The 26,364-nt window shown below is 41.8% G+C and overlaps 3 protein-coding genes across 6 annotated transcripts; 1 reads left to right on the top strand and 2 right to left on the bottom strand.

The window, feature by feature from the left end:
• Positions 1-335: 335 nt before the first annotated feature.
• Positions 336-13,735, bottom strand: LOC115621908 (protein kinase C and casein kinase substrate in neurons protein 1). 4 transcript variants are annotated; one of them, XM_030515739.1, is made up of 10 exons: positions 13,620-13,735; positions 9,723-9,829; positions 9,539-9,648; positions 2,527-2,864; positions 2,097-2,323; positions 1,914-2,034; positions 1,736-1,846; positions 1,460-1,665; positions 1,133-1,290; positions 336-621 (listed from the first exon to the last, which is right to left on the bottom strand). In XM_030515739.1, exons 1-10 carry the CDS (start codon positions 13,662-13,664, stop codon positions 509-511), a joined length of 1,536 nt encoding a protein of 511 aa, XP_030371599.1. In that variant the 5' UTR covers positions 13,665-13,735; the 3' UTR covers positions 336-508. The 4 variants fall into 4 exon arrangements, with proteins under 4 accessions (XP_030371599.1, XP_030371600.1, XP_030371601.1 ...); XM_030515740.1 differs by lacking the exon at positions 13,620-13,735 and adding an exon at positions 12,823-12,884; XM_030515741.1 differs by lacking the exon at positions 13,620-13,735 and adding an exon at positions 12,339-12,371.
• LOC115621910 (zinc finger HIT domain-containing protein 2) lies at positions 13,716-15,033 on the bottom strand. The gene is made up of 2 exons (XM_030515743.1): positions 14,929-15,033; positions 13,716-14,875 (listed from the first exon to the last, which is right to left on the bottom strand). Exons 1-2 carry the CDS (start codon positions 14,961-14,963, stop codon positions 13,762-13,764), a joined length of 1,149 nt encoding a protein of 382 aa, XP_030371603.1. The 5' UTR covers positions 14,964-15,033; the 3' UTR covers positions 13,716-13,761.
• Positions 15,034-15,278: 245 nt separating this feature from the next.
• Positions 15,279-25,993, top strand: LOC115620600 (adenylosuccinate synthetase). The gene is made up of 5 exons (XM_030513913.1): positions 15,279-15,511; positions 20,811-20,913; positions 24,328-24,607; positions 24,682-25,042; positions 25,113-25,993. The coding sequence occupies exons 1-5, from the start codon at positions 15,332-15,334 to the stop codon at positions 25,539-25,541; spliced, it is 1,353 nt and encodes a 450-aa protein (XP_030369773.1). The 5' UTR covers positions 15,279-15,331; the 3' UTR covers positions 25,542-25,993.
• The last annotated feature ends 371 nt before the right edge of the window (positions 25,994-26,364 follow it).

Below are 26,364 nucleotides of genomic sequence, written 5' to 3'. Positions count from 1 at the left end.
TTAGACTTATTGTTCTTTTGACATACTTTCAACTTTTCCGTTTTCTGTTTTTTGTTTTTTCTAGGTTTACAATATTTTCAATTTAATTTCTATGCTAGCGCTCTGTAAATGCAGCAGCAGCAGGAGCAGCTATTGTGGTGAGTTCGTTTGTTGGCTGCTTGGTTCTTATGCTTGCTCGTATCTTTTGCAATCCATCTGCACGTTGCAAGCCCAACGTCAAATACATTACTTACCACCACACAAACACACGCACGCACACACAATATGTATATAATTGTTGTGTGGCAGTTGCATTTGCTCATAACAAATTCTAATACATATAAGTATGTTAGTAATTTCATTAACGACTTGTTGCTGCGCTGCGTTTTGCGCGTCTCTATTCTCTACATGCACACACACACACACACACATACATACATACATACAGGTACATATGTACATATGCATGCGTCTGTATTTGACATTATCTTATTAACGACCTCATCTACTACCCGCCCACCTCGATTGCTTATGAATGGAATATTTCAACGTAATTTGCTGGATACAGCCCAACTCGCCCATTCATGCGACCCTTGCACCAGCCTTGCTCATCCTCATCTTCGAGTTTCTCAAAGACATCACCTGGAAAATACAAATGGAGTTAATTAATAATTGATATTGTTAACTGAACAATCTGACCATCAGACACTACTCAACCTCTATCAAAGTAATGTAATTTAATTATTCATTTTAAATAACGCTACAACATTTGCCGAATTTGTTTTTTATTTTTTTCAACAAAAAAATACTTTAGGAAAACTTCTCTCTTTTTAAAATAAACTGGAATCGAAAAAGAAAACGGACACAGGTCCTAATAATTAGAGCTGATGATATGATTAAGTCAAGCCTTAAATATTCGTAATCAAAATACATTTCACTTGTTAATCAATATAATACACATGTGTCCTTTCCAAGAATATTACTGATTCTACTCTGTAATTATCGATTTGAAACATACTTGTATTGGAAAATTGTCCCTAAAATGTTGGTGAACGGATTGAAATCAAAAAATGAAAACACGTATTTAACAAATTAGCTATTCTTTGCACTATTCCGAGTAGTATGTAAACAGACGACAACACCATTAACGTACCTTGTTTGAATGTGAGTTCGTCGCTTTCAGCGCCTTCGTAGTCGTACAATGCCTTTACTGGCACGCCCGGCTCACCGTTGTCGGTCAGAACATTGTCGGCCTCATCCCATTCCTCCTCCTCGTCGAATGGATTTGAATCGGCTTTGCCATTGCCATTGCTGTGAGTATTCAAATTGAAATCAATTAGTTCAATGAAAATGAGTCGCATGCATGTGCGATTGTTGGTTGCATCGTTCAGACAGAAGACTGTTTAGTACTACTTGTATGTATGTGTGTGTTTGTTTGCGCAGTCGAGTGTGTTTTGGATTACAATTTGTTTTAACTTACGTTACGCTCGAATTACGATTCGATGGCGCCGCTGCTGCTGATGCCGCCGTCGCCGCTGTGGTCGCCGCCGCTGCTGTCGTCGATGATTTCGATTCAACTGTTGTGGCAGAAGTTTGCGTTATTGCTTGTTCCTGGGCTGTGCTCTTGCCGCTCGTTTTGCTGCTGGCGCTGGCATTCTTCTTTAGACTATTTGTTGTTGAATATTCCTGTGGACAGGATCAATAGTAAGAGGAAATTACTTAACGAATCAAACGGTTTATTAGCTGCAGCTCTTACGTGTACATCCTCCGCAACGGGACGCTGATTTATGAGCGTTATGGGTGCGGCCGGTAGCGCCTCTTTTGATTTGTTGCCCTTGGCTATGTCACGGAACTCCTCCGTGTATTCCTGCAAGTCAATCAATAGAACATTCAGTTTGGTTTACATTTTTGCGGGCCTGCCTAAGTCTACTTACCACAAATGCTGGCCAATTCATAGCCATATTAATACCGTGATTATTCGACCACCATTTAAGATCCTTTTGCTGATCTGCATTGTTAATTGTATGATAAAACTCTTCATAGATTTGCGGTATGCTGTAAGCAATTAATATGATTATTTTTATATTGCAAAGGTCTATGGAACAATTCCAACTCACTTTTGCACTTTGGTCGGATCCAAACACGCGTGCACGTTAAATAATATTTCCTTAAAGAATTGTAGTCGCGTCTTCTCCATGGTTTGGCACTTTTCAAACACGGAAGTCATGTCCTCTATATAAACCGAATTATATTTGGTTATTTCGGCAATGGCTTGTTCGTATTTCTCACGACATTTTTGCACTTGATCTTTGGTCTTTTGCACTCGGTCGTGCATTTTCTTCACCTGCGAAACATATAATAGAATCATTATTAGTCCTGTCAACAAAATCGAAGGGGAGAGATTCCTTCTTAAAAGTTAATCAATATGTTTCTTAAAAAGTCGATCAATATTTTCATATGAAACTCATTTGTTGTAAATTGCTGGTCAAAAAGTCGCAACGCGAGTTTAAAGGTATACACATACATACATATATTACTGACACCCACCTGATCCGGTGACAGTGAACTGTCAGCCGTGGCATTCCGCTCTTGATTGGTCGCGCTGCGTTCCGTTTTGCATGCTGAGTGATAGTCTGATTTTGCCTTCTCCACCTTGGCCAGCAGCTTGGCCCACGGTTTTTGCGCCTTCTTAAACAAATCCTCTAGATCTTTGCGCTCCTTGATCTGCATAAGCGTGTGATGGTAATTATCCTTTTGCCAGGTTTTTATTTGGCCGCTAACATCGTTACATAGATTGTCTTTGATTTTCATGTGCACATCCGAAACGCGTTCGGATTCGGTGAGTATGCCCTTCCAGGCGGCTTCGGTGGTGCCATATTCAGGCCCTGGAAATTGCAGAAACAAAAACATACAATCAAAGGTGTAAAGTAATTAAAATTCCCGGACAGATAATTTTTAATGTTTGTTGCTACTTTTCCATACTTCACAATTGGCATTGTTGTACATTGGAAAATTGCGTGGCGCTTGATAAGATAGCGTGTACTTATTGAACAGATCTTTTACAGAAATTAGAAGTTGTTATTAAAAGATTTATAATTTGTCGCTGGTAGCTGGCGTCATCGGTTAACTACTCAGTGCCCTCAGTTATGCTTACGCACCTATGTACATACCATACATATATTTAATATACTATAGTATGTATATAGTTAAACGTTTATCTAATCATAACAACAAGGCAAGAAATTATGCGTGTGTGTGGGTTAGGTCTTTAATATCTCGCACATTTTTGGCATTTTTATTGTGCGCTAACAAATGGCCCAATTGTTATAAAAATGTTTATGGGATGGCACTTTATAATTGGAAGTGCACGAAACTTGTTTCATCAAACAGCTTTTTGAATCTTGAATGAAAACATACACATAAACACACATGTTATATATGTATATACATATACATAATTGCATATGTATGTATATACATTTGAGACGCTTAGCACAGAAATAACTCGTTCTAATTTTCCCTCCTCTGCGCATTGATTTTTGAAACCATTTCGAGCGACGCTTTGGTGCCGGTTTGAGCGCTTGGCTAGACCTAGCTAGGCAAATTCCAACAACAGCAGCAACAACAACAATAGCCAGCTACAAAATCAGCAGAAGCCGCTTTGTACATATTTGTAATTGTGACTATTGCCGTTGTGGTTACTGTGAAAGTGGTGGACGCAGCAACAGCAACACGTTGTACTCGATTTCATTTTAGACGATGTCGTTCAAAAAATGGGTAAGGTAGGGAAAAAATTGAAAGAAGAACGTGGCAACAAAAAAGCCCATTAATAGCTTAAGCCACTTATCGCACAACGAAAGCAACAATAACAATAATAGAAGAATTGCGGCAATAAGAACAAATAGCAGCAAGAGCGAGCGCGAAGGAGACGGAGGAGGAACAGCCAGAGCTTCTACTCTCTCTGCTCTTGCTGCTCCACTAGCCGTTTGCATGCGTCAATGAATGTGTAAACAAATAACACGGTTACACACACACACACACACACACACACACATACAGAGACCTGGAGAGTGAAAGTGAAAGTGAGCGCGCGGACGTGTTTCTTTCGGTCGTCATTCTTCCTTCATTTTTGAGTAGCAAGTTGGCTGCAACAAATTGTTTTTTACCCAACACTTGGTGGTCACTAAGGTGCGGAAGGTACTCACCCCTGTCTGTGACACAAGCCTGGTCGGGTGCCACTCCTGCCCCATCTTTGTGGTTTGGTGGTCCGGCGTCTGGACTTTGACCCCTGAACTTTGATCCCTACTGAGACGTACTAGCGCTGGTCAAGCAGGCCAGCTGTTGCTCCGCCCACGCGCTATAGGCAGTCGCACAGTTGCATTCACAACAGCTGGCTGCCCAGCTTACGCAGGGTTGCATTGTACCATCTGGTGGCCACCCAGCCGCTCCTCAAGAGAGTGCCAGGCTTTGACACCAGAGGGCGGTTCAAGGCTTGGTAAATTGCAGCGCTGGTGCTGCATACTTTTAGGACCTCCCGGTAATTCGGACCTAATACTCCAAATCCTGGTGCAGCCTTTTAGGATCAAAACATATTTTGGCTGGGTTCTTAAGCGAGTTTATATAAAGGCCGGACGGGCTATATTCCAACCCCTACCGCATCGGCGGTGCATCCCAGTGGGGCTCTGGTGACCGAGCAGGGGCGGGATAACCCCCATCCCGTCAAGGAGAAATACTTGGCCATCGAGGGAACTCGCCACGAATCCGCCTCGATGACCGACATGCAACGGCATGGGCTACAGAAAGTGGCCCCCACCGACCAGCCACCAGGCGTACAACCGGCGCAACCTACGGTCTACCTGGAGTCGCCTCTTTCCTTTACGCATGGCGCGCCTTTGGCAACCCTGGGTGAAGAATTGTGGCTAAAAACCAACGAAGCGGTAGCAGGCGCGAATCCTTTCGCGCGTAGGTCTCTGGTGGCCAGATCCCCACCAAAGTCTGCTCCACCGTCCGTGACGCTCCACAGCTACCCCCTCTTGTGTCCATCTTCTGCTTCTTCGCGTGCAGCAAACGCAGCCGAGACGGCGAATACGCCATTCTCGACACCTCTGGCAGCGCCTTCATCGCCTACGCCTTTGCCGATAGTAGTGGCGTCTAGCGGTCCCCCAGCCCAACCAACCACCGCCCAGGCAGAGATGCAGGAACTGGGCTCCCACCTGCAGGCGGTGTGCCGTCTTTTCGAGGGTCAAAATAAGCGACATGTCAACCAGCAGGATAAGGAGATTTTTGCTGAGATGCTGAAGCTGCACAGCTCGATTTGCAGCAAAATAGACTGGTCATGTACTGGAGTGAAGCAGCATTCGAGAGATATTGGCATTCAAACTGCTGAGGCCTGGCCCAAAGTGTCCAGCCACCCCCAAGCTGGCACCCCAAAAAGGCTCAGGGACCCCAAAAGCAACCAGCGCGCGACTCCTCCAAAGAAGCATAAAACGCGTGACCAGAAGCTCGCCTCCGCATCGCAGAGTACAAGTGGCCAAGCCCTAGACACTCAGCCGCAAGACCTCGCTCAGGTAGTGAAGGGAAATGGCAACCCCCCTGACGCTTCTATCGCTCCCAAGGCTGATACATGGACGAAGGTTCAGCGTCAGACACGACAGAAGACCAGGAGACCCGATGCCATTATAGCCAAAGGCGTTGGAGAAGCCCAGTACGCTGACATTTTGAAGGCAGTGAAGTCGGCTCCGGCTCTGCAGTCACTGAAAAACGATGTACAACGTATCAGAAGAACGGGTAACGGCAGCTTGCTCTTAGAACTGAGCAGATCACCGACGCACGACATTGGTAAGCTCCACGAAGCTGTGGAGGCGGCCCTACAGGGTATGGCTGTGGTCAAGCCGCTGGTGGAAGAGGCCCAATTAGAGATCCGGGATTTGGATGAGCTAGCCACCAAGGAGGAGATACTGGAAGCGCTAAGGTCGGTCAGCGAGGACCTCAGCATCGGGCAGGACGCAGTGAAGTCAATCCGCAAGGTGAGCGGTGGTCAACAGATTGCCGTACTATCTCTGCCAGCAGAGAAAGCAAGGAGGCTCATAGAAGCAGGCAAAGTGAGAATAGGCTGGGCAATCTGCCGCATCCGAGGGGTGATTAGGCCAACTCGCTGCTACAAGTGCCTTGGCTTTGGTCATACGGCAGCAAGGTGTAGCAGCGCGGAAGATCTGAAGGACTCGTGCTACAGGTGTGGTGTAAAGGGGCACCTAGCCAGGAACTGCTCAAACAGCCCGAGATGCGCATTATGCGCAAAAGACAGCCTGCCAGCGACGGACCACGCCACAGGTAGTTTTAAATGTCCGGCGTACAAGGAGGCGGTAAGACTGCTAAGATGATAAGGTTCTTACAGCTCAATTTGAACCACTGCATCGCAGCACAAGACCTGCTACTGCAGACCATCGGCGAGCAGAATATTAGTCTGGCGCTACTCAGCGAGCCATATAGAACATACAGCAACAGCAATTGGGCAGTGGATCTTTCCGGCAAAGCTGCTCTATGGCTGTGTGAGCCTAGAGCGCCCGCTTTCTCGGAATGCAAAGCTGGTAACTTCTTCGTGAGAGCCAAAGTTTCTGACCTGTGGGTCTATAGTTGCTACCTTCCACCCAGCCTTTCCTTATCGGAGTTCGCCTCTGTCCTCGACGCTCTGGTAGACGACGCCAGGGGACGTAGCCGTGTTATTATTGGCGGAGACTTCAACGCATGGGCAGTTGAGTGGGGCAGCAACACCACTAACGCGAGAGGCCGAACTCTACTGGAAGCTTTCTCAGTATTGGATCTGACGCTGCTGAATACCGGGTCACAGCACACATTCAGCAGGGCAGGCAGCGGATCCATAATTGACCTGTCGTATGCTAGTAGCTCCCTCCACAGCCAGATCATGTGGTCCATTAGCGACGCTTATACGGCAAGCGACCATGTGGCCATCACAATCACAGTCGGAGCAACCTCCCGCAACATGCTGAATCCACCGTCCGCCAACGTGGCATACAAGCTGGATTCCTTCCGTCCAGCATCCTTCGCAAGCGCCCTCAGCGGCTTCCGACTCTCCGGTGATCCAGAAGTTATGGCTATGGACGCCGTGGCCCAAATCCGCGCGGCATGCGACGCCAGCATGGACAGACGTGGCCCCTATAGGCGCCACCACGTACCAGCTTACTGGTGGACCAACGAAATCGCGGAACTGCGAAGCTCTTGTATCAGGGCAAGAAGAATGGCGCAGAGAGCTCGCGGCACATCCTCGTCGCCCCTCAGACAGGATGCCTATCGGGAGTCTAGGCGATCTCTGAAAAGGGCGATAGCAGCAAGCAAGAGGCGATGCTTTTTCGAGATGTGCGACTCAGCCGAGCACGACCCCTGGGGGAAAGCATATAAGCTCATTGTGAAGCGAATCTACGCTGGCGGACGCAATGCTCCCATGGATGCTGAGAAACTCTCACGAATCGTTAATACCCTATTCCCCTCGAGACCCGAGTCGCCTGCGATGATCCCTACCAGAAACGAGTTATCGCCTGCCTTAGGCGACGTCACCACTGAGGAAGTGCTGCTGGCTGCTCGTAGCTTGCAGCTCAACAAAGCGCCGGGCCCGGACTCTATACCGAACCGCGCACTCAAACTGGCACTTTGTATGCACCCTGGGGCGTTCGCTACTCTGTTCGGAAGGTGTATCAGGGAAGGCATATTCCCTGCCTGCTGGAAGGTGCAGAACCTGGTTCTACTGCCGAAACCGGGAAAACCACTCGAAGACCCCTCATCCTACAGGCCGATTTGTCTCCTGGACTCGATCGGTAAGGTGCTGGAGAGACTGCTCTGCTCGAGGCTCGAAACAGCAATCGGTCTATCCCCCAATCAGTACGGGTTCCGGAAATCGAGGTCCACCATAGACGCGATCAGTAGAGTGGTGGATCTTGCGTCGAAGGCAATATCAGGTAGCAGATGGAAGGGAGGTGCCAAAGAATACTGCCTGGTGGTGACCCTCGACGTCAAAAATGCATTCAACTCGGCAGACTGGGGATGCATTCTCAACGCACTGGTGGATCAAGGCGTACCCACGTGCCTGGTGCGCTCCATTAGAAGCTACCTTAGCGATCGGATACTTAGGTTTCACACATCGTCTGGCACCAAATCCCTCAATGTTGTTGCTGGCGTCCCCCAAGGGTCGGTCCTAGGGCCGCTGCTCTGGAACGTCATGTACGACGGCATTCTCCGCCTCCAACTCCCACCCGGTACTGAGCTAGTGGGGTACGCAGATGACGTCGCAATTGTAGGCGTTGCGAAGGATATCAAAACCGTGGAAGACGCGTGCAACCGCTGCATCCGGTCGATCATTGACTGGCTGAACACCGTGGGCCTGGAACTAGCGGCGGGCAAAACAGAGGCAGTGCTAATCAGCAGCCGCAAGGCGGTAGAGCAAGCGCACATATCAATTGACGGTACTCTCGTGCGGTCCAAACGTTCAATCAACTACCTTGGGGTTAGATTGGATACGAGATTGTGCTTTCGTGAGCATCTGGAGCAGACGAATAATAAAGCTGCAGAGGCCACACGGGCGCTAGCCCGAATTATGGCCAACACTAGGGGCCCAAAGCAAGGTCGGAGGTTATTGCTTATGAGCGTAACCAAATCAATAATGCTGTACGCGGCACCGATATGGGCTGCCGCGGTGAACAAGAGGAGCTACATCCGCGACCTCGCTGCTACATACCGTCTTGGCGCTCTCCGTGTCTGTAGTGGATTCAGGACGGTTTCTGACGATGCCGTACTGGTGATCTCGGGGATGGCACCTATCGACCTCCTCGTCCTGGAGGCGAACTACCTTCACAGTTTTGCTGCCGGGCGGCCTCGAAGGGACGCGCGGGCGGCGGCTAGACGTACGACGGTAAGCAAGTGGCAAGAGCGATGGAATGCCTCGTCAAAAGGCAGGTGGACCCACACGCTAATAACTAACGTAGCATCGTGGATCGGCAGAACACATGGCAAGGTCGACTTCCACCTGACCCAACTTCTGAGCGGCCACGGTTGCTTCAGAAGTTATCTTCATAGATTTGGGCACGACTCCAGTGCGGAATGCCCGGCCTGCAGAGGGATACCGGAAGATGCTAACCACGTAGCCTTCCATTGCCCAAGGTTTGGGGCGGACAGAAGGAGACTGGAGGCGACAACCGGATCACCCCCAACGGCGTCGAACTTTGTGGCCAACATGCTCGCTAACGAAGAGTCGTGGGCTGCGAGCGCAAACTTTGCGGCCTCCGTTATGGGCAAGCTCAGGAAACAGGAGCGGGACAGGAGCGCGATATAAGCGGGTTGATCGGCCGGGCGAAGCAATGCCTAACGGCCGTACCGCCTGGACTTTGACCTGCGTATATCATTATTATTATTACTTTTACTTTTATTATTACTATTATTACTCCTATTGTTATTTCTATCCATTCTATATTGTTATTTTTCCACTCTAAAAATAAAGAATACAAAAAAAAAAACACATACAGAGACCATCACTCAGTTGTTGTGGGCTTACCTTTCTCAATGAGTTCACCCCATTTCTTTGACCAGGTCCGCAAACTTTTTGCATAGGCCTTCTCAATATCAGCACGCTCCTGTATCAGTTGCTGTAGGTCGTTGCAGAGTCTGTGAGAGCAAAACAAATGTGAACCGGTTATCCCAGAATTTCAAGAGCAGCAGCAGCAACCACAATAACTCACTTGTAGCCATCCTCGATGCGCTTGGTGGTGCGTTTGTAGTTGCCAGGCTCCCAAAAGGAATCACTTCCAGCCTGCAGAAGTTGATCATCGCTGTGGTGGGACATTTCCTAAGCAGAAAAAGTACATCCAAACGAATGAGGAGAGAGAAAGATACACAAATAGTAATTATTCAATAAACAAGTGAAGCGTGAGGTGGGTGTAATTTGTTGTTCCGTTTTGTTTAGTTTTTTGGGTGTTGCTTGTGCGCGCTTCAGTAATAATCATAAATTGTTGCGACTCACGGCCACAAATACTGGCAGCAAAAATAATACATATTGTTTTTTTCTCCGAACTTTTTTATATACCTTTCTATTTAAATGTTCAAATATACATACACATATATAAATACAAATATGCAAACGAATGGCATCAGCTTGACTCATGCACATAGCGATGAGAACGTTATCTTACAGTTGGAACAACGTTTGTCAACTCAAGTAAAGAATAAAGATCTTAAGTTTGTTCAGCTTAAATAACGTGCTGGTATCTATTCAACAGACATAACTTTAACATTGTCATTTTCTATTGTTGAGAATCATTTACAGCTTGTTGCAACTTGTCCTAATACATATTCTCGTAGATTATGGGTGCTGTAGTTCCTGCGCCAGTTGAATGAAACATATGTACAAAAAAACACGAAACTTTTAAATCCCTTTATTAGATGGTTAGCCTCAGGAAACATAATTTTCCGTCATATAGTATTGAATACATTTGTATATTTGGCCTATTAAGTTTACAAACAATTCACAGCTCTAACGCATTATCTTTTCAAGACGTATTTATACATCTCATGACGATAATCAGATTGTTTCTAGCGATAATTTACATTTAATTAAAATAACAGATGGACCGTTTCTGGAAGCATATGGATATAACTCATTTGGTTTTTATGGAATAACTGAGAAGTTAATAAGTAGAAAAAATTTGGTTGTTCCAATCTCAATCAGTATGTGCTCACAGTTAAGACAAAGTTTACTCATGACTTTGAGCAATCAACCATAAAAATTCTTTTTAGCTCAAAAGAAGAGTAATATCTTCCCCAAATTATCATTTACACCAATGTATTTTCACGTATCCTTTCGCTAATATGGGAAAGCAATATACATTTGCGGAGTTAATGTTGGGAAATGACTGCAAAAATGAAAATTTATTTAATCACAATAAACAATTCCCCACTTTTGTTAATTTAATTGAAAACTTTTTTCCAGTTTGTTCGAACTTTCGAAACTGCTAGCAATCTAACGCAAATATTAATATTTCATAAGTAAGGGCTTGGTGCTCTCATTACTATTGCCTCAAGCCGTTCAATGAAGCTCCCTGTGTAAGTATCAAATGATAGATAGCGTTTACTTTCGTATATGTATGTATGTATGTACATATAAGGTCTTACTCCACTTATCGTTCATACACACTACCTAGTATATGGATATGTAGTGTGTATGAACAATATATTAAATAAGTAACACCACTCGAGCACAAATATTCTTATCTATAGATATGTACTGTCTGGTTTTCTCTACCCTCTAGATTGCAAAGATTCTTATTCTGAAAGCAACTCATTAAATGCTTAACTATAAATAAGTATGTATGTATATATGCATGTGTGGTGCAATAAAGTCAGTCGGCCAATCAGCTGTTTAATGTGCATACTGTAATCAGTGCCTGCGACTGTTTAAGAGACGCCTCTGCTCGCTGTGGCTGCCTGCCTGCCACTCAACTACAATAACCGGCATTTTTTGTGCATATTCTAATTGAAGGGGTGAGGTGAATAGTATCAGGAACAATAACAACAATCTCTTCAGATAGCCATTATCCCGCTCTTACAATACAACACAATAGTTATTGTGAGTGATATGACACAGTGGCTTGCCCGCCGACTCATTGTCGTCGATGGCGACTTCGAAGTCGATGTTGACGTTGTGTTGTCAGCGTCAGCATCAGCATCCCGCATTACTTACGGTATTTTATTTCTATCAGGTTTTTTGTTTTGCTTTGTTAGTAGCTGTGTGTATAAATTTAGCTGCATGCAGTCATAACTACTCATTCAGCATTGTACACGTTAGGCGACTTTGATTTTTATACTCGATGTACCAATGTATGCATATTTTAAATTGTTTATTCATTTTGCAGACTTTGACTTGTCTGATTATAGCCGCAGGTGGAGGTGGAGGCGGTGGCAGCGGCGCTGTGGTCATCACCTCAACCCATCGGCATTGAAGTAGAAATTTTCAACAGAAAGTTTACAAACAGGTTGACGCATACTTCGCATATTTGTTGTCACGGTAGATAAGCTATATGTATATTCAGACAAGCACCAGCAGCAGACGAAGTAAGCATAGACGTTCACACATATACATACACAAACACATAAGGCTATGGATACAAGCCAGAAACCGAATAGACAGACTAACCCGTAACTAACACACACCAAACACCCAACACTCCAAAAAGATAAGCAGCGCGAAACTCGTTTATCTTGAAGATTGAAATTTTTGGCTTGGCGTTGGGGATGGGGCTGCCATGTACATACATGCGCTGATTAATAAAAAATATTTGCACGTTTATCCATGCACTTACATAAGTTTTGCACTGGGTTGTGGCTCTGCTAAAATTATCTATATGGTTTTATGCGGCTATTTTTTGTTTAATTTTTAAAAACGCACACACACTTAATTACAGGTAGGGGAAATTGTTTTCTTTTTTGCACTAATTTAGCGAGCGAAGCGTACGAGCCAGCGAGCAGCGAAGAACACTTGCTGGTTATTGTTGTTGTTGTTGGGGCAGCGGAGCACTTCACACACACACACTGTAGCTGTGTAAATGCCACACACATATGCTGGCAGACTGGCACACGCATTCAAAATTCCGCTACATACCGCACCACCGCACCCAAAACGAACGCGTTTACAATAAAATTCTAGCTATGTTCTTATTGTTGTTTTGTCTCCTGTTGTTATTGGGCTGCCCACATTAATTCAACATTTTGTCAAGTTAAAGTATTCAGCGCATCATACAACGTCCGAACTTTGCGTGATGATTGCATTAAATTTATTAAACATACCAAAAATAAAGAGCGAGAGCGTTCAAATGCGCCGTCGTACGTCAAAAACCTTCCACTAACAAAAAAAAAACCGATGGCAATGGCCACCGATTACAGCGCGATAGATATTTTGTATCGCAGAGCTGCTTTGGGTTCGCGGTTTGAGTAAGTTGGGCGGTGAGTACTCGGATTCATAACGGAATTAACATTTGAAAAATACCTACATACACTTAGTCGTCAAAAAAGGTATACCTGATTGTTGTTTAATGTTCGATTTTGATTAAAGTAAATCAACGACCACTTTTGACTTAGGATTTGATTTGCAACACAGCTCCACTGCTTGCCGGCTTAAATACAGCAATCTATGCATGTGTTTTATTAATTGTACATAAACAAAAGCTTAAAGCGTATCCTGCACTACATGCGTCAACCACAACACAAACATATATACATATTTATGTTGTAGGCTTAATTCATAGAAAGCGACAAACGACTGAATTATTAACTGCAAGAATAATTTTACAATATGGCTGAAGTAATTTTGGTTCAGATTTTTTTTTTTTCAAATTTAGTAGAGCAGAGTGGACAGGTGATCGGGAAAATCAAACTGGTTGTATTGTTGCGCTTCCTTCTACTTTATATATTCAATATCCCTAAAAGAAAATAATTTAAACAGCTATCAGAAATGTCCTTAATATGTTGTGCGATAGAATTGTCGTACTCTAAAGGGCATTCTTGCGAACAATCTTAGAAATAACTTCTTTTTCTAACTGTCCGTACTAGCATTCTCTAAAAAAGGTCAACAAAATACAGCTTACTTTTGAGTGCAGTCGCGCCATCAGATTACAAAAGGCGTGGTCCATGGTGTTTTACTGAAAAGGTTCAAAAATGTAACGTACAAAAATATGAAAAAATTTAAAAAACATTTGTTTGTATTTGGCATAAAACGCAAAAAAAAACTTATTCTCGATCAACATATGATAACATGAACTCAACTTTCTTCAATAGCTGCGTAAGTTTAATGCGATTCAATTCAATACTGCCGCTGGCGAGGGCAAAAAGTTTCTGAAACTGGGCTTCCTCTGGATTTTTACGTTTAATGAGTATTTTAGCCTGTTGCAACAGATGCAGCACATCGCTCAAAGCAGCCAATTTATTATGCCGCGTCGACATTAGCTGGCGCGCATCCTGTTGTAACTGGTCCCGGCTCTCGACCAGAAAGTTTGTTTCAACTGCAGCTGCCCCTGCAGGACTATTGCCTGTGGTAAGCGCTTCCATTTCCACTGAGATAATGGCGTCTTCAGCATCATCAAAATTGGTGCCATACTTAAGCGTAGCGCTGAGATTAACCAAATGGGCAATTGCTTCACTCGGATTAGTTCTCTGCTCTCCGCCAAAGAAACGCGCCACACACGCATAGGCGCTTAAAATGTTCCAGAGATTGTAATGCAAACATGGAGAAGGAGCTCTTTTACAGATGTCCGCGAATTTTGGTATGTTCTTGCACAGCTCTGGCACATCTGATTTATCCTCGTTCTGCGCTAATATAACTACAATTTTCGAGTTTTTGGACTTAGACCACCATGGCTTATAGTCAGGCATGAGTTTCATAATGTCGCCGCTGGCTATAAGCTTCTGAAACTCCTGCTGCTCCACAGTTGTCAGCCGACTCCACACTTCTTCAGCATCGTTTATATCAATGCCCTGCAAACGAGCAGCAATATCGCATTCCTGGCCATCTTCCTCGTCACCCACCATCTCATTTTGCTGATCATTATCTTCCTCTGATGCAGCTTCATCGTCCGAGTCTAAAGGATCGCCCAGGCCGTCTGCATCAAAGTCCTTGGGATTGAACCCGGCGTCGCTTTCTCGCATACGTTTAAGTATATCGTAAATTTTGCGCATATCCTGCTGGCTTTCCGGCGTTGTGGCAGCACTCGCCAATTCATCCTGTATACAGTCCTTGTAAAACGCCTCTGAACATTTCAGATGTAGTTGGGACTTGTAACATCCAACGCTGCAATAAAGCGCGTTACATTTTGGACATGTATACTTAAAGGGCGCCGCCTGGCATCTGCAACAGAAGTGTAAAGTGGTCGAGCCGAATCCATATGTTCTCGTACTTACAAGTGGCAGTTCTCAACAGTCCCCGTTCCGGACATTTTGAATAAATATCTCTGCTACAATTTCAGAGTTAAATAAACTATCCAGCTCAATCAGCTGTTTTTGCAGTGCTGCCAGATCAGTGCTTTTCACAGTGAACTAGAGATAACAATGCCTCCCATAGTCACGATGTCGTCAAAAATAATTTAATATTGTATTATTTTTATTTAAATAAATAAAAATGTGTGAAGATATTTTTAAGCCTTAACAGGCGTCTGTTAACTTCTGACTTGAGTCACGGTCACGTTAAACGCCCACCACTACGTTCGCTTTCGTTGTGAATGACAGACAATTTGGTCAGAGTTTGTTTGTTTAGCGGCCAGTAATAGCGCGAGATCGCAACGTGTGTCGTGTTTCCTAGTTCGAAATGTCAAGAGCAGTCGCAAGCTCAATTAACGGCAGTTCCTACGAGCAACTGCATCAGGGACGCACGAATATGTATAAAGCAAAAGTCGACGTTGTCCTAGGCGCTCAATGGGGCGATGAGGGCAAAGGCAAGGTGGTCGACATGCTGGCCTCTGAGGTGGACATTGTGTGCAGGTGTCAGGTAAGTCAATCCACGCGCTATTCTGCACCACCTCCCCCACACTTTTGGGGTTTGTCCAAAAAGTTGGATAATAGCGAAAAATCAAAGTAGCCAGTGCGAGAGAAAAATATCAGCTGATAACAGGCAGATATCCTTGTGTCAAGGACACACAACAAACTGATGCTGCCACAGCCCATTAACGCTTCAAGAACAACAAAAATTGTCTATGTTTTCCCATATTCACATCTGGCTAATCGGCCTTTTGGAATAGAGTCTCGTGGTTTGTCGCGCAATTTGGGCTATCGGGCCGCATGCTTTTTTTCGAATGTATGTACATACATATGTTCGTACGTAGTGTATTTTATGTATGTATCAGTTGCCCGCCGTCGTCGTCCGGTCTTGTGTAAGTGCGCGCCAACAACAACAACCAACAATGTTGTATGTATGTTTGCTCAAGTGTGTGTGCGCGCTCTCGAGCAGAGCGTGTATATGCATGTGTATAAGTCACAGAGTGTTTGCGAACCAACAAAACGCTACTGCTACTCGCTTGACTCTTCCCGCCATGAATTCGTCACCCATGCTACACACACTCTCTGGTTTTTCTTTTAGTTCCCCATGGCTATTCTACACATTGACATAATTAAATAGGAACATATACACATACATATATATACATACGTACATATGTATGTACATAAACATCTCTTGCTCAGCGAATCGCCAAGTTTACATAATCATCATTGTATGTAGAACCTCGCCTTCCACCACACTCATATATGTTTTTGGCTACAGTGTCCCACAGTGTCCGAGTAATAGCGCTTTTGTGTGTCCACATTCCTCGATTCATAATATTAAAAAAAAACGCAACAATGCATTTTTTCAGTGCACCTGAGCCCGTTCCTTCAGTTGAATGCGTAAACTCAACTTCTCGACTGCACAATTTATGCTGCTTCCCCTCAAAAAAAAAAAATAATATTTACATTTTATCTCTTCCATTCCCTCGTTTTTGTGTATACAATTGTTTGCATATTTTCTCGCCATACAAATACACCTCGAAAACAAATTGCGCCTTTTGTGCGAAACAAATGAACCGCACTTCCGGTATTCTATTAAGGCCCCCATTCGCGCCCTTTTTGGTACTTAAAATAACTATTGCGTGTACTTGTAGTACCCAATTTTAATTGACAACCTGTTGCTTATAGTCTAGAGTCTAGACTAGCCAAACTGACAGTTTCTTGCAAGTTCAACGAACTGCTATTAATAGGCCTTTGAAGGAAAATTTGAAACCACATTCGTGCTTGTTGGAAAGTGAAGTCCGTGGCAAGCGCAACAAAGTCATCTTCTCTTATGCAATGCCCCTTGATAACTCTATTGACTGACTCACGACTCACGCACACAGACGGACGGCGCACACGCCTCCCGGTGATTCCGCGTATTGCGCAGCCATAGGCCCCGCAGTTGTCAGCTGCTCTAGTATATGTATTTATATTCTCTATCTTATCATCATTTGTTGCTGTTTCTCAGTTGGCTTGACGGTCCATCCTGCCAATATTTGAGCATTTGATTATCTTGTTTTGTTGCTGCCTATGTTTATTATTTTTTTGGTTTACTTTTTGCACAATTTTCGAAAATATTTCTCTCATTTTGTGTACCAAAAAATCTTCCAGAATTTTCGTCATCTCGCTTTGTTACTTTTCGCTCAACGGCCAGAAATTTCATAATTTTATAATAAATTAAAAGACATTAACAAATAGCGAAACCAATTGTACAGTTGCCAAAATAGTTTTCGCTTTCGTGCATAGTTCTGAGCAGTCGGAAAGTATAGTATTATATATAAATTTAAATGTTTGAGGACATAGGTTTTAATTTTTTTTATTCTAGAGTATACTGAGTACATTTTTTAGACAGAATTACAATTTCCATTGTTTGTACTCTCTAAATAAACGCGTATTATACTCATAATATCGTTGTATTACTTGTAATTTTTGCAAAATTCTGTTATTAAGTAATTGCTTCTCATGTTAAGTTTGTGGAAACTCCCACTAACTCTATTTTCTACACTCGCACTTTTCTTCGATTCGTTTTCCGAGCAATAACTTGATGAATATCCTTTCCAGTTGCACTTGCATTAGTAATATACTGGTAAATAAATCGAAAAAAACTCAAACTCGTACTTTCTCGGACTTAGGAGAATCTGGATACAGACGGTCAGACGGGCATGGCTATATCGACTTGTCTTGTCATCCTGCTTTGTGGGGTCTGCCACGCTTCCTTCTGCCTGTTACATACATTCGCACAAAACTAATATAGCCTTTTACCCTTTACATGAAATATACAAGAGTATATTAGGCTTGTGCGAGCCGAAAAATGTAACAAGCAGAAGGAGGCGTGGCAGACCCGACAGCATGATCATCATGACAAGACGAGTCGATCTAGCCCTGTCTGTTTGCCTGTCTGTCCGTCCGTCCGTATGATCACCTAGATTTGCACAAAGATGCCTTATGTGTTTGTTTTATATTTTTGATTTTCCCCCACTTTCCCCCCTATGGGAGATAAGACCTACGGGCACCAAATTTTAGTCCAAGATGCCTTATGTGGATACGCAGAAAATGTGTATTTTGGAAATTCCCTCCCTCCCTCCCCCTTTCCCACGCATTTCGTGATAACTCCCGTAATTCTTAGGATGGCAAATACTTGCAATTAGTGATGATGAGTCCGTATGCCTTATGCATTATGATAGGCCGATTTGAAATGAAGTTATAGCCACTCTGCGCTGCTTACATACACACCCATAGCTAACCATAAGCAAGCAGAGACACGCATACAGACACGCATAGAGACAATTCCTATGTAAATGTGAAGTTAAACACCCTTTACGTGAGTTTGAATTTCGATCAACAATTTGTATACCCTGTACCCAAAGGGTGAAAGGGTATACTAGTTTTGTGCGAATGTATGTAACAGGCAGCAAGAGGCGTGGCAGACCCCACAAAGTATATATATTTTTGATCAGGATGACAAGACGAGTCGATATAGCCATGTCCGTCTGTCTGTCCGTCTGTCTGTATGAGCGCAAGGATCTCAGTAAGTACAAGAGCTAGGATAACCAAAATTGGTATCAAGGTTCCTATAAGCCCTGGGCAGATCGAGTTTGTTTATTTTTTCTGATACACCCCCCCACTCCCCCCCCCCCCCCCCCCCCCTATTAACGATTTTCTATAACTCCTGTAATTCTTGGAATTTTTAACTAATTTGGTAGTCACATTAGGTTAGTGATTATATAGCCGTATACCAAGTTTCATTATAATAGAATGATCGGAAAGAAAGTTATAGCCACATAACCAGTCCCAATGCACACGTACATACATATGTACAAGTAAACAAACACGCATAGATACGATTCTGACGTAAATGTATGTATGCATGTATGGAATATTTTATATTTAATTTAGTTAATTAATTTAATTAATTTAGTTAATTAATTTAATTAAATTAATTTAGTTAATTAATTTAATTTAATTAATTAATTAATTTAATTTCTTTTTTGTGGGGTGGTACAGGGTATATAAGAGTTGAGCCTGCTCAACTTTAGCATTCCTTTTTTGTTAAAATTTGTGTTATTATTCTACAGTATTTCCTTCTTGCTTCTCCACTTGTTTATTCAAAGTATTGCATCATTCCAAAGTTCGAAATATTTTAATTTAATTGATTTGTTGTAATGCAAATTATTTTCTTGTGTGTCAAATGTATTACAAAGGAATGCATCAAACTTCAGTCGTTTGAGGTATGTGTTTATTAATAATCAGTCGGTTTATTAATCATTGGGTAGGTAATTTAAGTAATGACTAACTTTTACGTTTTTATAGCCAGTACCCAAAGGTTAAAAGGCTATATTAGTTTTGTGCTAATGTGTGTAACACAGAGCCATGGCAACCCCACCAAGTATATATGTATGTATATTATTGATCAGGATGACAAGCCGAGTCGGATCTCAGAAGGTTCAAGAGCTAGAATTACCAAACTTGGTATCTAGGTTCCCCTATTCTGATACATCCCCCACTCCCGCGCAATTCGTTTCATTTTCTATAATTCCCATAAGTATTGGAGTTTTGTACTTCAATAGTTTTAAATTTCCAGCAAATACCTCCAGTTAGTGATTATTAGTCCGTATGCCAAGTTTCATCATGATAGGTCAATTAATCTCTGCCCAAGCTCTGCCGGAATCTGTTGTTGTTGTTGGTGCTTTGATTTATTTCTTTACTGCATACTAGCACACATACACATTATTCTGATGTAAATGCATGCTGTTGAAATTGTACATAAACACTTATGTGTGTATGCATGTGTTGAATATTTTATATTTAATGAATTAATTAATTTTTTTTTTTGGGTGGTACAAGGATTTAAGAGTTGAACTCTCACCACTGACTGAGAAAAATCTTAAAAATTCCTTCTTCTAATGGTAATATACACCTTATCTTAAAAAAATATCTGGACATCATATATCATAATGATGCTCTCCAAAAAAATGAAAAGCTCATATGTATGTAGGTACAAGATTTTGCGTCTTTATATTATAGATTGTCACGATCGTTTTTCTATAGGAATCTTAAAACATCAACATACCGTCGATGTTTCCTTATAACATCGGACAGTTGAGATTTTGTGTTATCTATTTTATTTGCTTAAAGATTTCATTTTAGGGTAACCATCAAACCTATAAGGACACCAAAGATATAGATGAGATGCTATCGTACGCCATTGCCGAATACGAATCCGCAACTCGGGGATTATAACTTAATTCGAAAAACTGTTTCCGAATCGATATACACACAGATAACTTTTGAACCATAATAGCTAGATACACTCAAATTAATATACATATAGACATGTTTTGCCCATACGCAGATAAAGTTTATTACATTTTTAGCCTCATTATTTATATACATAGCTGCAGTGGGACCGATTGTATTCAATTGACACTAAGTACATAAATTTCTCATCCGAGTTTACTATACAAGCCAATTTTTGTACAATTTCCAGATGTTGCATTGCTTGTAGGCTGTCTTTTCTATTAATTAATTTTTATAAGTAATGCTGATTGTTATTTGAAACCAATTGTATTCTACGTTTTTATTTATTTTTCACACGGGTTCTCGCTCCCGCTATGATAAACAATAACAAACTTGCTAATTTTCAAAATGTACCTTTGTATGTGTATAGGCAGCTGACTGGCTATACATATGTATGGACATGTACGTGTATGTACATGCTAGCGCTCGCTATAATGTGTTGTTCTTTTGCCTCTCTCTATTGACAGGGCGGAAATAACGCTGGACACACCGTCGTGGCCAATGGCACCGAATTCGATTTCCATCTCTTGCCCAGTGGCGTTGTCAACGAGAAATGCATCTCGGTGATCGGTAAGTTCAACAATTCAGGGCATGTTGCCTGGCCCCAGCTGATTAGTACTTCAGCCAGCCGCGTAGACCGTAGACCTTGATGGGTATGACACATGACAGCTGAGAGGGCAGCAATAATTGAAGAATCGCCAAAACGTAATCTCTCCCGGTAGAGCAAGAAATCAGACAAGCAAGCAAGAAAGCAATGAGGCACACGAAATATTTTTGAAACCAATGAAACTTTTCAATGAAAGTAAGCATCTTATTTGTTTTTATACATACATATATTTATTTCACTTTCAATTTCTTGCTTTAAATTTAAAAACAACATGCATACGTATGTATAGTATGACATACATACGTATGTATATTTTGTATTTCTTGGTCTGTCGGTCCGTTTTATATATGTTCTTTTTTTTGCGAACTGAAAAAGCAAGAGATCTTTTTGCCAAGTTTTTTCCTCTATTTTATGTACTATACTATACATCATTGACATTGGCTTTCTGGTTAGTTTGTTTGACTTTGATATTCGCGCGCCCACATTTAAGGTTTTCTATTTTTGTGTCCTATTGAAATGAAAACATGTCATAGGGGTGTCCAGAAAAAACTAATAACATTAGTGACACATATTAACTTTTTCCAAAGGCCCAAAGAAGTGTTAATTTATTGAAGAACAAAAATTGAATTTGAAAACTTATATTTTTGTAAATACTATACTAGCATCAATTTGTTAGAGGGTCAATCCGCTCATGAATGTTTCTTAGTTTTAACATAGTCGTTACACACGAGTATTTCGTAGTGTTGGGTCGTATCTTTATATCAAAACACGGCCCACTTACTCAATGCACAAATAACAATTTGTCATTTTATTTGTAACTTAAATACTTTTGTGAAGACCATAATTGGTCATATTTAATAAAAATCATGCAGAAATAGCAAAGCAAATTAACTGTTCGGTTGAAAATAAGATTGAATTTGAAACGATCGAAGCGAGGCCGCAGGACTCTCATATAGACTTTCCAAAAATTTCTCCTTTTTTTTAGAATTGCAATGTGTTTGTGTAAACATTTTGTTTAAACAGTAACAACAACTGTATAAGGGTTAAATAGGCAACAGATTATAATTTAAAAAAAATGTAAAATTTTCAAAAAATATGAATATGTATCAGTTCAATTAATTAGTACGTCCAGTTTGGCGACTCTACTTGTAATTCTTATATTTTCCGAGATTCTAGCGTTCGTACAGTCGAACGGACTTTCTGTCACGGTTGTATAGGTTCATGTACTCATCAAGAATATGTGTACAAATAAATATATACACATACATACATATATGTATATTGTAAAGCACGGCATCTGCGCGGCTAAGTATTATATATACAAGTATATAGTTATGAAATCAGTGAGCTCGCATACAAGTACTTTAAATAGCGTTCGTCTGTTGAGTGAACAGCAATATACTCTCTAATCCAAAATAGGGACCATATTTTTAAACTCTGAAAATGCACATCATGATAATATCAGCGAATAAAATCACGGCACTAATGTACCAGGCGCCCATTAAAAATATTTTCAAACTAATTTCATTATGCACATTAATTTGACTTTATTTATAGAGTACATTTTTGCAGGAGGGGCGGGGATGGGTTATGGAAAAGAAACATGCAAGGCCAACGAAAGGAGCTCCAAGAACTTACGATTCGACTGACTGACTCTGTAAGGAACTTCAGACTGTTGCTCAAAAGTTTAATCGATGCAGGGCTTGTTATTCTGTCATTGTTTACCAACCGCAACAACAACAAATTGTGCACTGTCATCGCTTGTCACAAGACTAATTTGAGAGATAATTGTAATCGCACGAACCGCCCAAACCCCTACTGATACAGCAACACACAGAGAGCTTTTTATATAATTATTGTGTGCGTTCTTGCAATTTAGATATCATTTATGGACACATATACGAACACACCATACATACATACTTGTATGTATGTATGTATGTATGTATGTATATGTGTAGAGAATTATTATAATCAGGCAATTAACTCAATTTTTCCCTCAGTTCGTCAGCCGAGCCATAAAAACTATAAACAATATCACTTAGGTATAGTAACGCGCGGTTTCTGCTCCGAACAGAGGTCGCGTGCTTTTCAATTCATTTGATCCCTACACTACTTACGAGTTTAAAACGCATTTTTAAAATGTTGGTAGAGCATTACATTGAACTAATGTGGGTCTCTTAGAGTTCAGATTTCTTCTACAACAAAATTAAAAAACATTAATCGTACTTAGAACGTGTTTGTTGCTGACAACAAACACGTTCTAAGTACGATTAATTTTACAACCATTTATATAATGCTAACGTTGGTTAAAATTGTTTATTATATGAAACAATGCAGCGCCTATCGTATGGGATAAGAAAAAAGAAGATAAGAGTTAAATGAATGTTTGCGCGGCACTCTCTCTCTGTCTAAAATTGTTCCCTGATGCTAATTATACAAACAATGCCTCCCTATGAGTCAATAAGTTCAAGTAATTGTTTCTCTACAACGACAAATCCTTTCAAAAGGGATTTACTCCCGTATCTACGTGCTTAATGTATTACTTATCGGTACATATTATATAATTTTATACGAATTTCTGATGCCAATTTAATAATACGTGTGCAGAAGCTTTGACTGCATTATCGCTTTGCTAGCAATAGAAGTACTTTGTGAGTAATTAAATGACAAAGCTCGACATATCGTTACCTTAACAAGAAACTTTAAAAGTAACTCTTTCGACCTCCACTTAAGTGTGATAGCATGTGTTAAAAAGTTCCAATAGAGATTTTTTGAGAAAATCTGGCAAAAATCATTCGTTTAAATGTGGGATTATTTAGCTATGGCTATAGATTAAGCTATAATTCAACACGGGATGATCCAAGTTCCAGCTAACAATAAGGACACGCCGGCAATGAAAAGTTGTTATGGAATGTCCATAATAAAAAGTGTCTGTCATTCAAAAAGCTGTTTACAATCTCAACTACCAATATAAGTATATTAGTATATCTAATAGCGATCATACTTGACAACTTAACGCTGAGAATAAACGTGAACGCAGGAAAAAGTGCAGGCGTCGTCAGAGGACAGAGCACTGCTGGGTATAAAATGAAGTCATTATACGATCACATGATTGAGATTAGTGCCAATTTTTCATGCACGCTATCGACAAATGTGTACTCGCATATAGTATGAGAATAATGTGTGCCCACCCTATGGGTGTTTTGGGAGTGATAGGGGCGTTAGGTGTTAGCACTGCCATGTACGATCAGTACTGATGTACCATTCATAAAAAAAACAATTGAAAAGCAGAGATTATAAGTTCAAAACTATTACTTTGCACCTTTGCATTAAGCTTAACTGATTATTTTTACGATTTTGTTGAACAATTGTAGGCAATGGTGTCGTTATACATCTGCCATCACTCTTCGACGAGGTGCTAAAGAACGAAAAGAAGGGTCTGCAGGGGCTGGAGAAACGGCTAATTATTTCGGATCGCGCGCATTTGGTGTTCGATTTCCATCAGTATGTGGATGGCATGCAGGAGGCGGAGAAGGGTGGCAAGTCTCTGGGCACCACAAAGAAGGGCATTGGTCCGGCCTATTCCAGCAAGGCGACACGCAATGGCATACGTGTTGGTGAGCTCCTGGGCGACTTCAATTTGTTCAGTGAAAAGTAAGTTTTGTCGGGAGGGGGTCACGTGGGTTGGGAGGAAATCAAAACTAATATGTTGGCACGCTCATTGGCAGGTTTAAATCGATTGTCACCACACACTTGCGTCTGTTCCCATCAATAAACGTCGATGTGGAGGGCGAGTTGGCACGATACAAGAACTATGTAGAGAAGGTGCGGCCGTATGTCAAGGATACGATTTGCTTTTTGCACACGGCCCTACGAAATGGCAAGACCATATTGGTGGAGGGTGCCAATGCTGCCATGCTGGACATTGATTTCGGCACATATCCTTATGTGACGAGCAGCAATTGCAGCATTGGTGGCGTCCTGACGGGTCTGGGACTGCCGCCACAAACCATTGGCGAGGTAATCGGTGTGGTCAAGGCGTACACAACACGCGTGGGCGACGGCCCGTTCCCTACGGAACAGCTAAATGTGAGTGCTGCCCAACAAAAGGGTACAAAATCCGCATTCACCCATAATCATAATATTTATGTTTCCACAGGAAATTGGCGACCTGCTGCAAACTCGCGGCTTTGAGGTGGGCGTGACCACGAAACGTAAGCGACGATGTGGCTGGCTGGACATACCGCTGCTGAAGTACACTTCGCTGGTCAACGGCTACACGTGCATTTGTTTAACCAAGCTGGATATTCTGGATACTTTGCCCGAAATCAAAGTGGCCGTCAGCTATAAGCGCAGCAATGGCGAAAAGCTGGATCACTTCCCCGGCACTATTGCCGAGCTTGGTAGCATTGAGGTGGAGTACGCAGTACTTCCCGGCTGGCAAACGTCGACGGAAGACATACGCAACTTCAAGGAGCTTCCCGAGAATGCACAAAACTATGTACGCTTCTTGGAGAGTGAGCTCAGCGTTCCCGTGCGCTGGGTGGGCGTGGGCAAGGGCCGCGAGTCGATAATTACTGTACATTAGTTAACTATATATATCTGAATACGTGTATAGTGTGAGACAGAAACGCTTTAAAGGAATCCCATTTAATAATCCCCAATAGACGCCGGTATGGTGTTTATGTTTAACTTACCTAACTATTCACAAATCATGTACTTCTGACTATCTACAAAAATGGACACAAATTTTTTTTTAGTTTTTTGCCTTTGTAAGCTTTATATGATAGTTTAAATTTCACGTCACATGTAATATGTAAACAGGTTCGCTTATTGCACACAAATGTTAAGGAAAAATACGGCTACATACTTCTTAGTTTTAAGAACCATCGAGTGCAGTTTCTAAATTTTGTTTTGTGAAAATGGAAGCAAATATTTTTACGGTAGCTCATTAAAGTTGTTTTAATATTTAAATACAACAACATTGTGCTCTAACTTGTGTAATTGTGTTGCAAGAAATATACAAAGATTTTAATTGAACATTTTTGATGATTCCTACCATATTTCAATATATTTTACAATATAAGTTATATTGCAACTAAAATTTGTGTTCAAAAACTTGCAATAAAACTAATATCTAAAATTTTCAAGAATTGATTTTACTTTTTTGCCGCTTTGAAAATCGACGCATGGCGCGCAATGTAGCATTTTGTTGTGAATGGCAATCGCAATTGTGATTTATTTTCTAAAGGTGAGTTGTGACTAAATACAGAATTACTTTGAATTCGTAGAATAACTAGAGCAACTATTGCGTTAAATTTGATATATATTTGAAAATAATAGGTTTAGTTGATGACTAAGATGAGTCAAATCTGTAACAGCTTTCAGGAATACCTTTCAAATATTGAGCA

This window comes from Scaptodrosophila lebanonensis, unplaced genomic scaffold, assembly GCF_003285725.1.
Source record: "Scaptodrosophila lebanonensis strain 11010-0011.00,11010-0021.00 unplaced genomic scaffold, SlebRS2 tig00000024-arrow-pilon, whole genome shotgun sequence".
Lineage (NCBI taxonomy): Eukaryota > Metazoa > Arthropoda > Insecta > Diptera > Drosophilidae > Scaptodrosophila > Scaptodrosophila lebanonensis.
The sequence above is the reverse complement of the archived record's forward strand: the minus strand, read 5'-3'. Positions and strand labels throughout refer to the sequence as shown.

Excerpts from the sequence above, each read along its gene's own strand:
- LOC115621910 (XM_030515743.1), bottom strand. The coding sequence starts at position 14,963 with ATGTCCGGAACGGGGACTGTTGAGAACTGCCACTT. Across the intron at positions 14,876-14,928 it reads ACTGTTGAGAACTGCCACTT|ATGCCAGGCGGCGCCCTTTA; the intron begins GTAAGTACGAGA and ends CTTCTGTTGCAG.
- LOC115621908 (XM_030515739.1), bottom strand. The coding sequence starts at position 13,664 with ATGGACCACGCCTTTTGTAATCTGATGGCGCGACTGCACTCAAAA. Across the intron at positions 2,324-2,526 it reads GTTCACTGTCACCGGATCAG|GTGAAGAAAATGCACGACCG; the intron begins GTGGGTGTCAGT and ends TATGTTTCGCAG. Across the intron at positions 2,035-2,096 it reads GATCCGACCAAAGTGCAAAA|CATACCGCAAATCTATGAAG; the intron begins GTGAGTTGGAAT and ends AATTGCTTACAG.
- LOC115620600 (XM_030513913.1), top strand. The coding sequence starts at position 15,332 with ATGTCAAGAGCAGTCGCAAGCTCAATTAACGGCAGTTCCTACGAGCAA. Across the intron at positions 15,512-20,810 it reads ACATTGTGTGCAGGTGTCAG|GGCGGAAATAACGCTGGACA; the intron begins GTAAGTCAATCC and ends CTCTATTGACAG. Across the intron at positions 24,608-24,681 it reads TTCAATTTGTTCAGTGAAAA|GTTTAAATCGATTGTCACCA; the intron begins GTAAGTTTTGTC and ends GCTCATTGGCAG.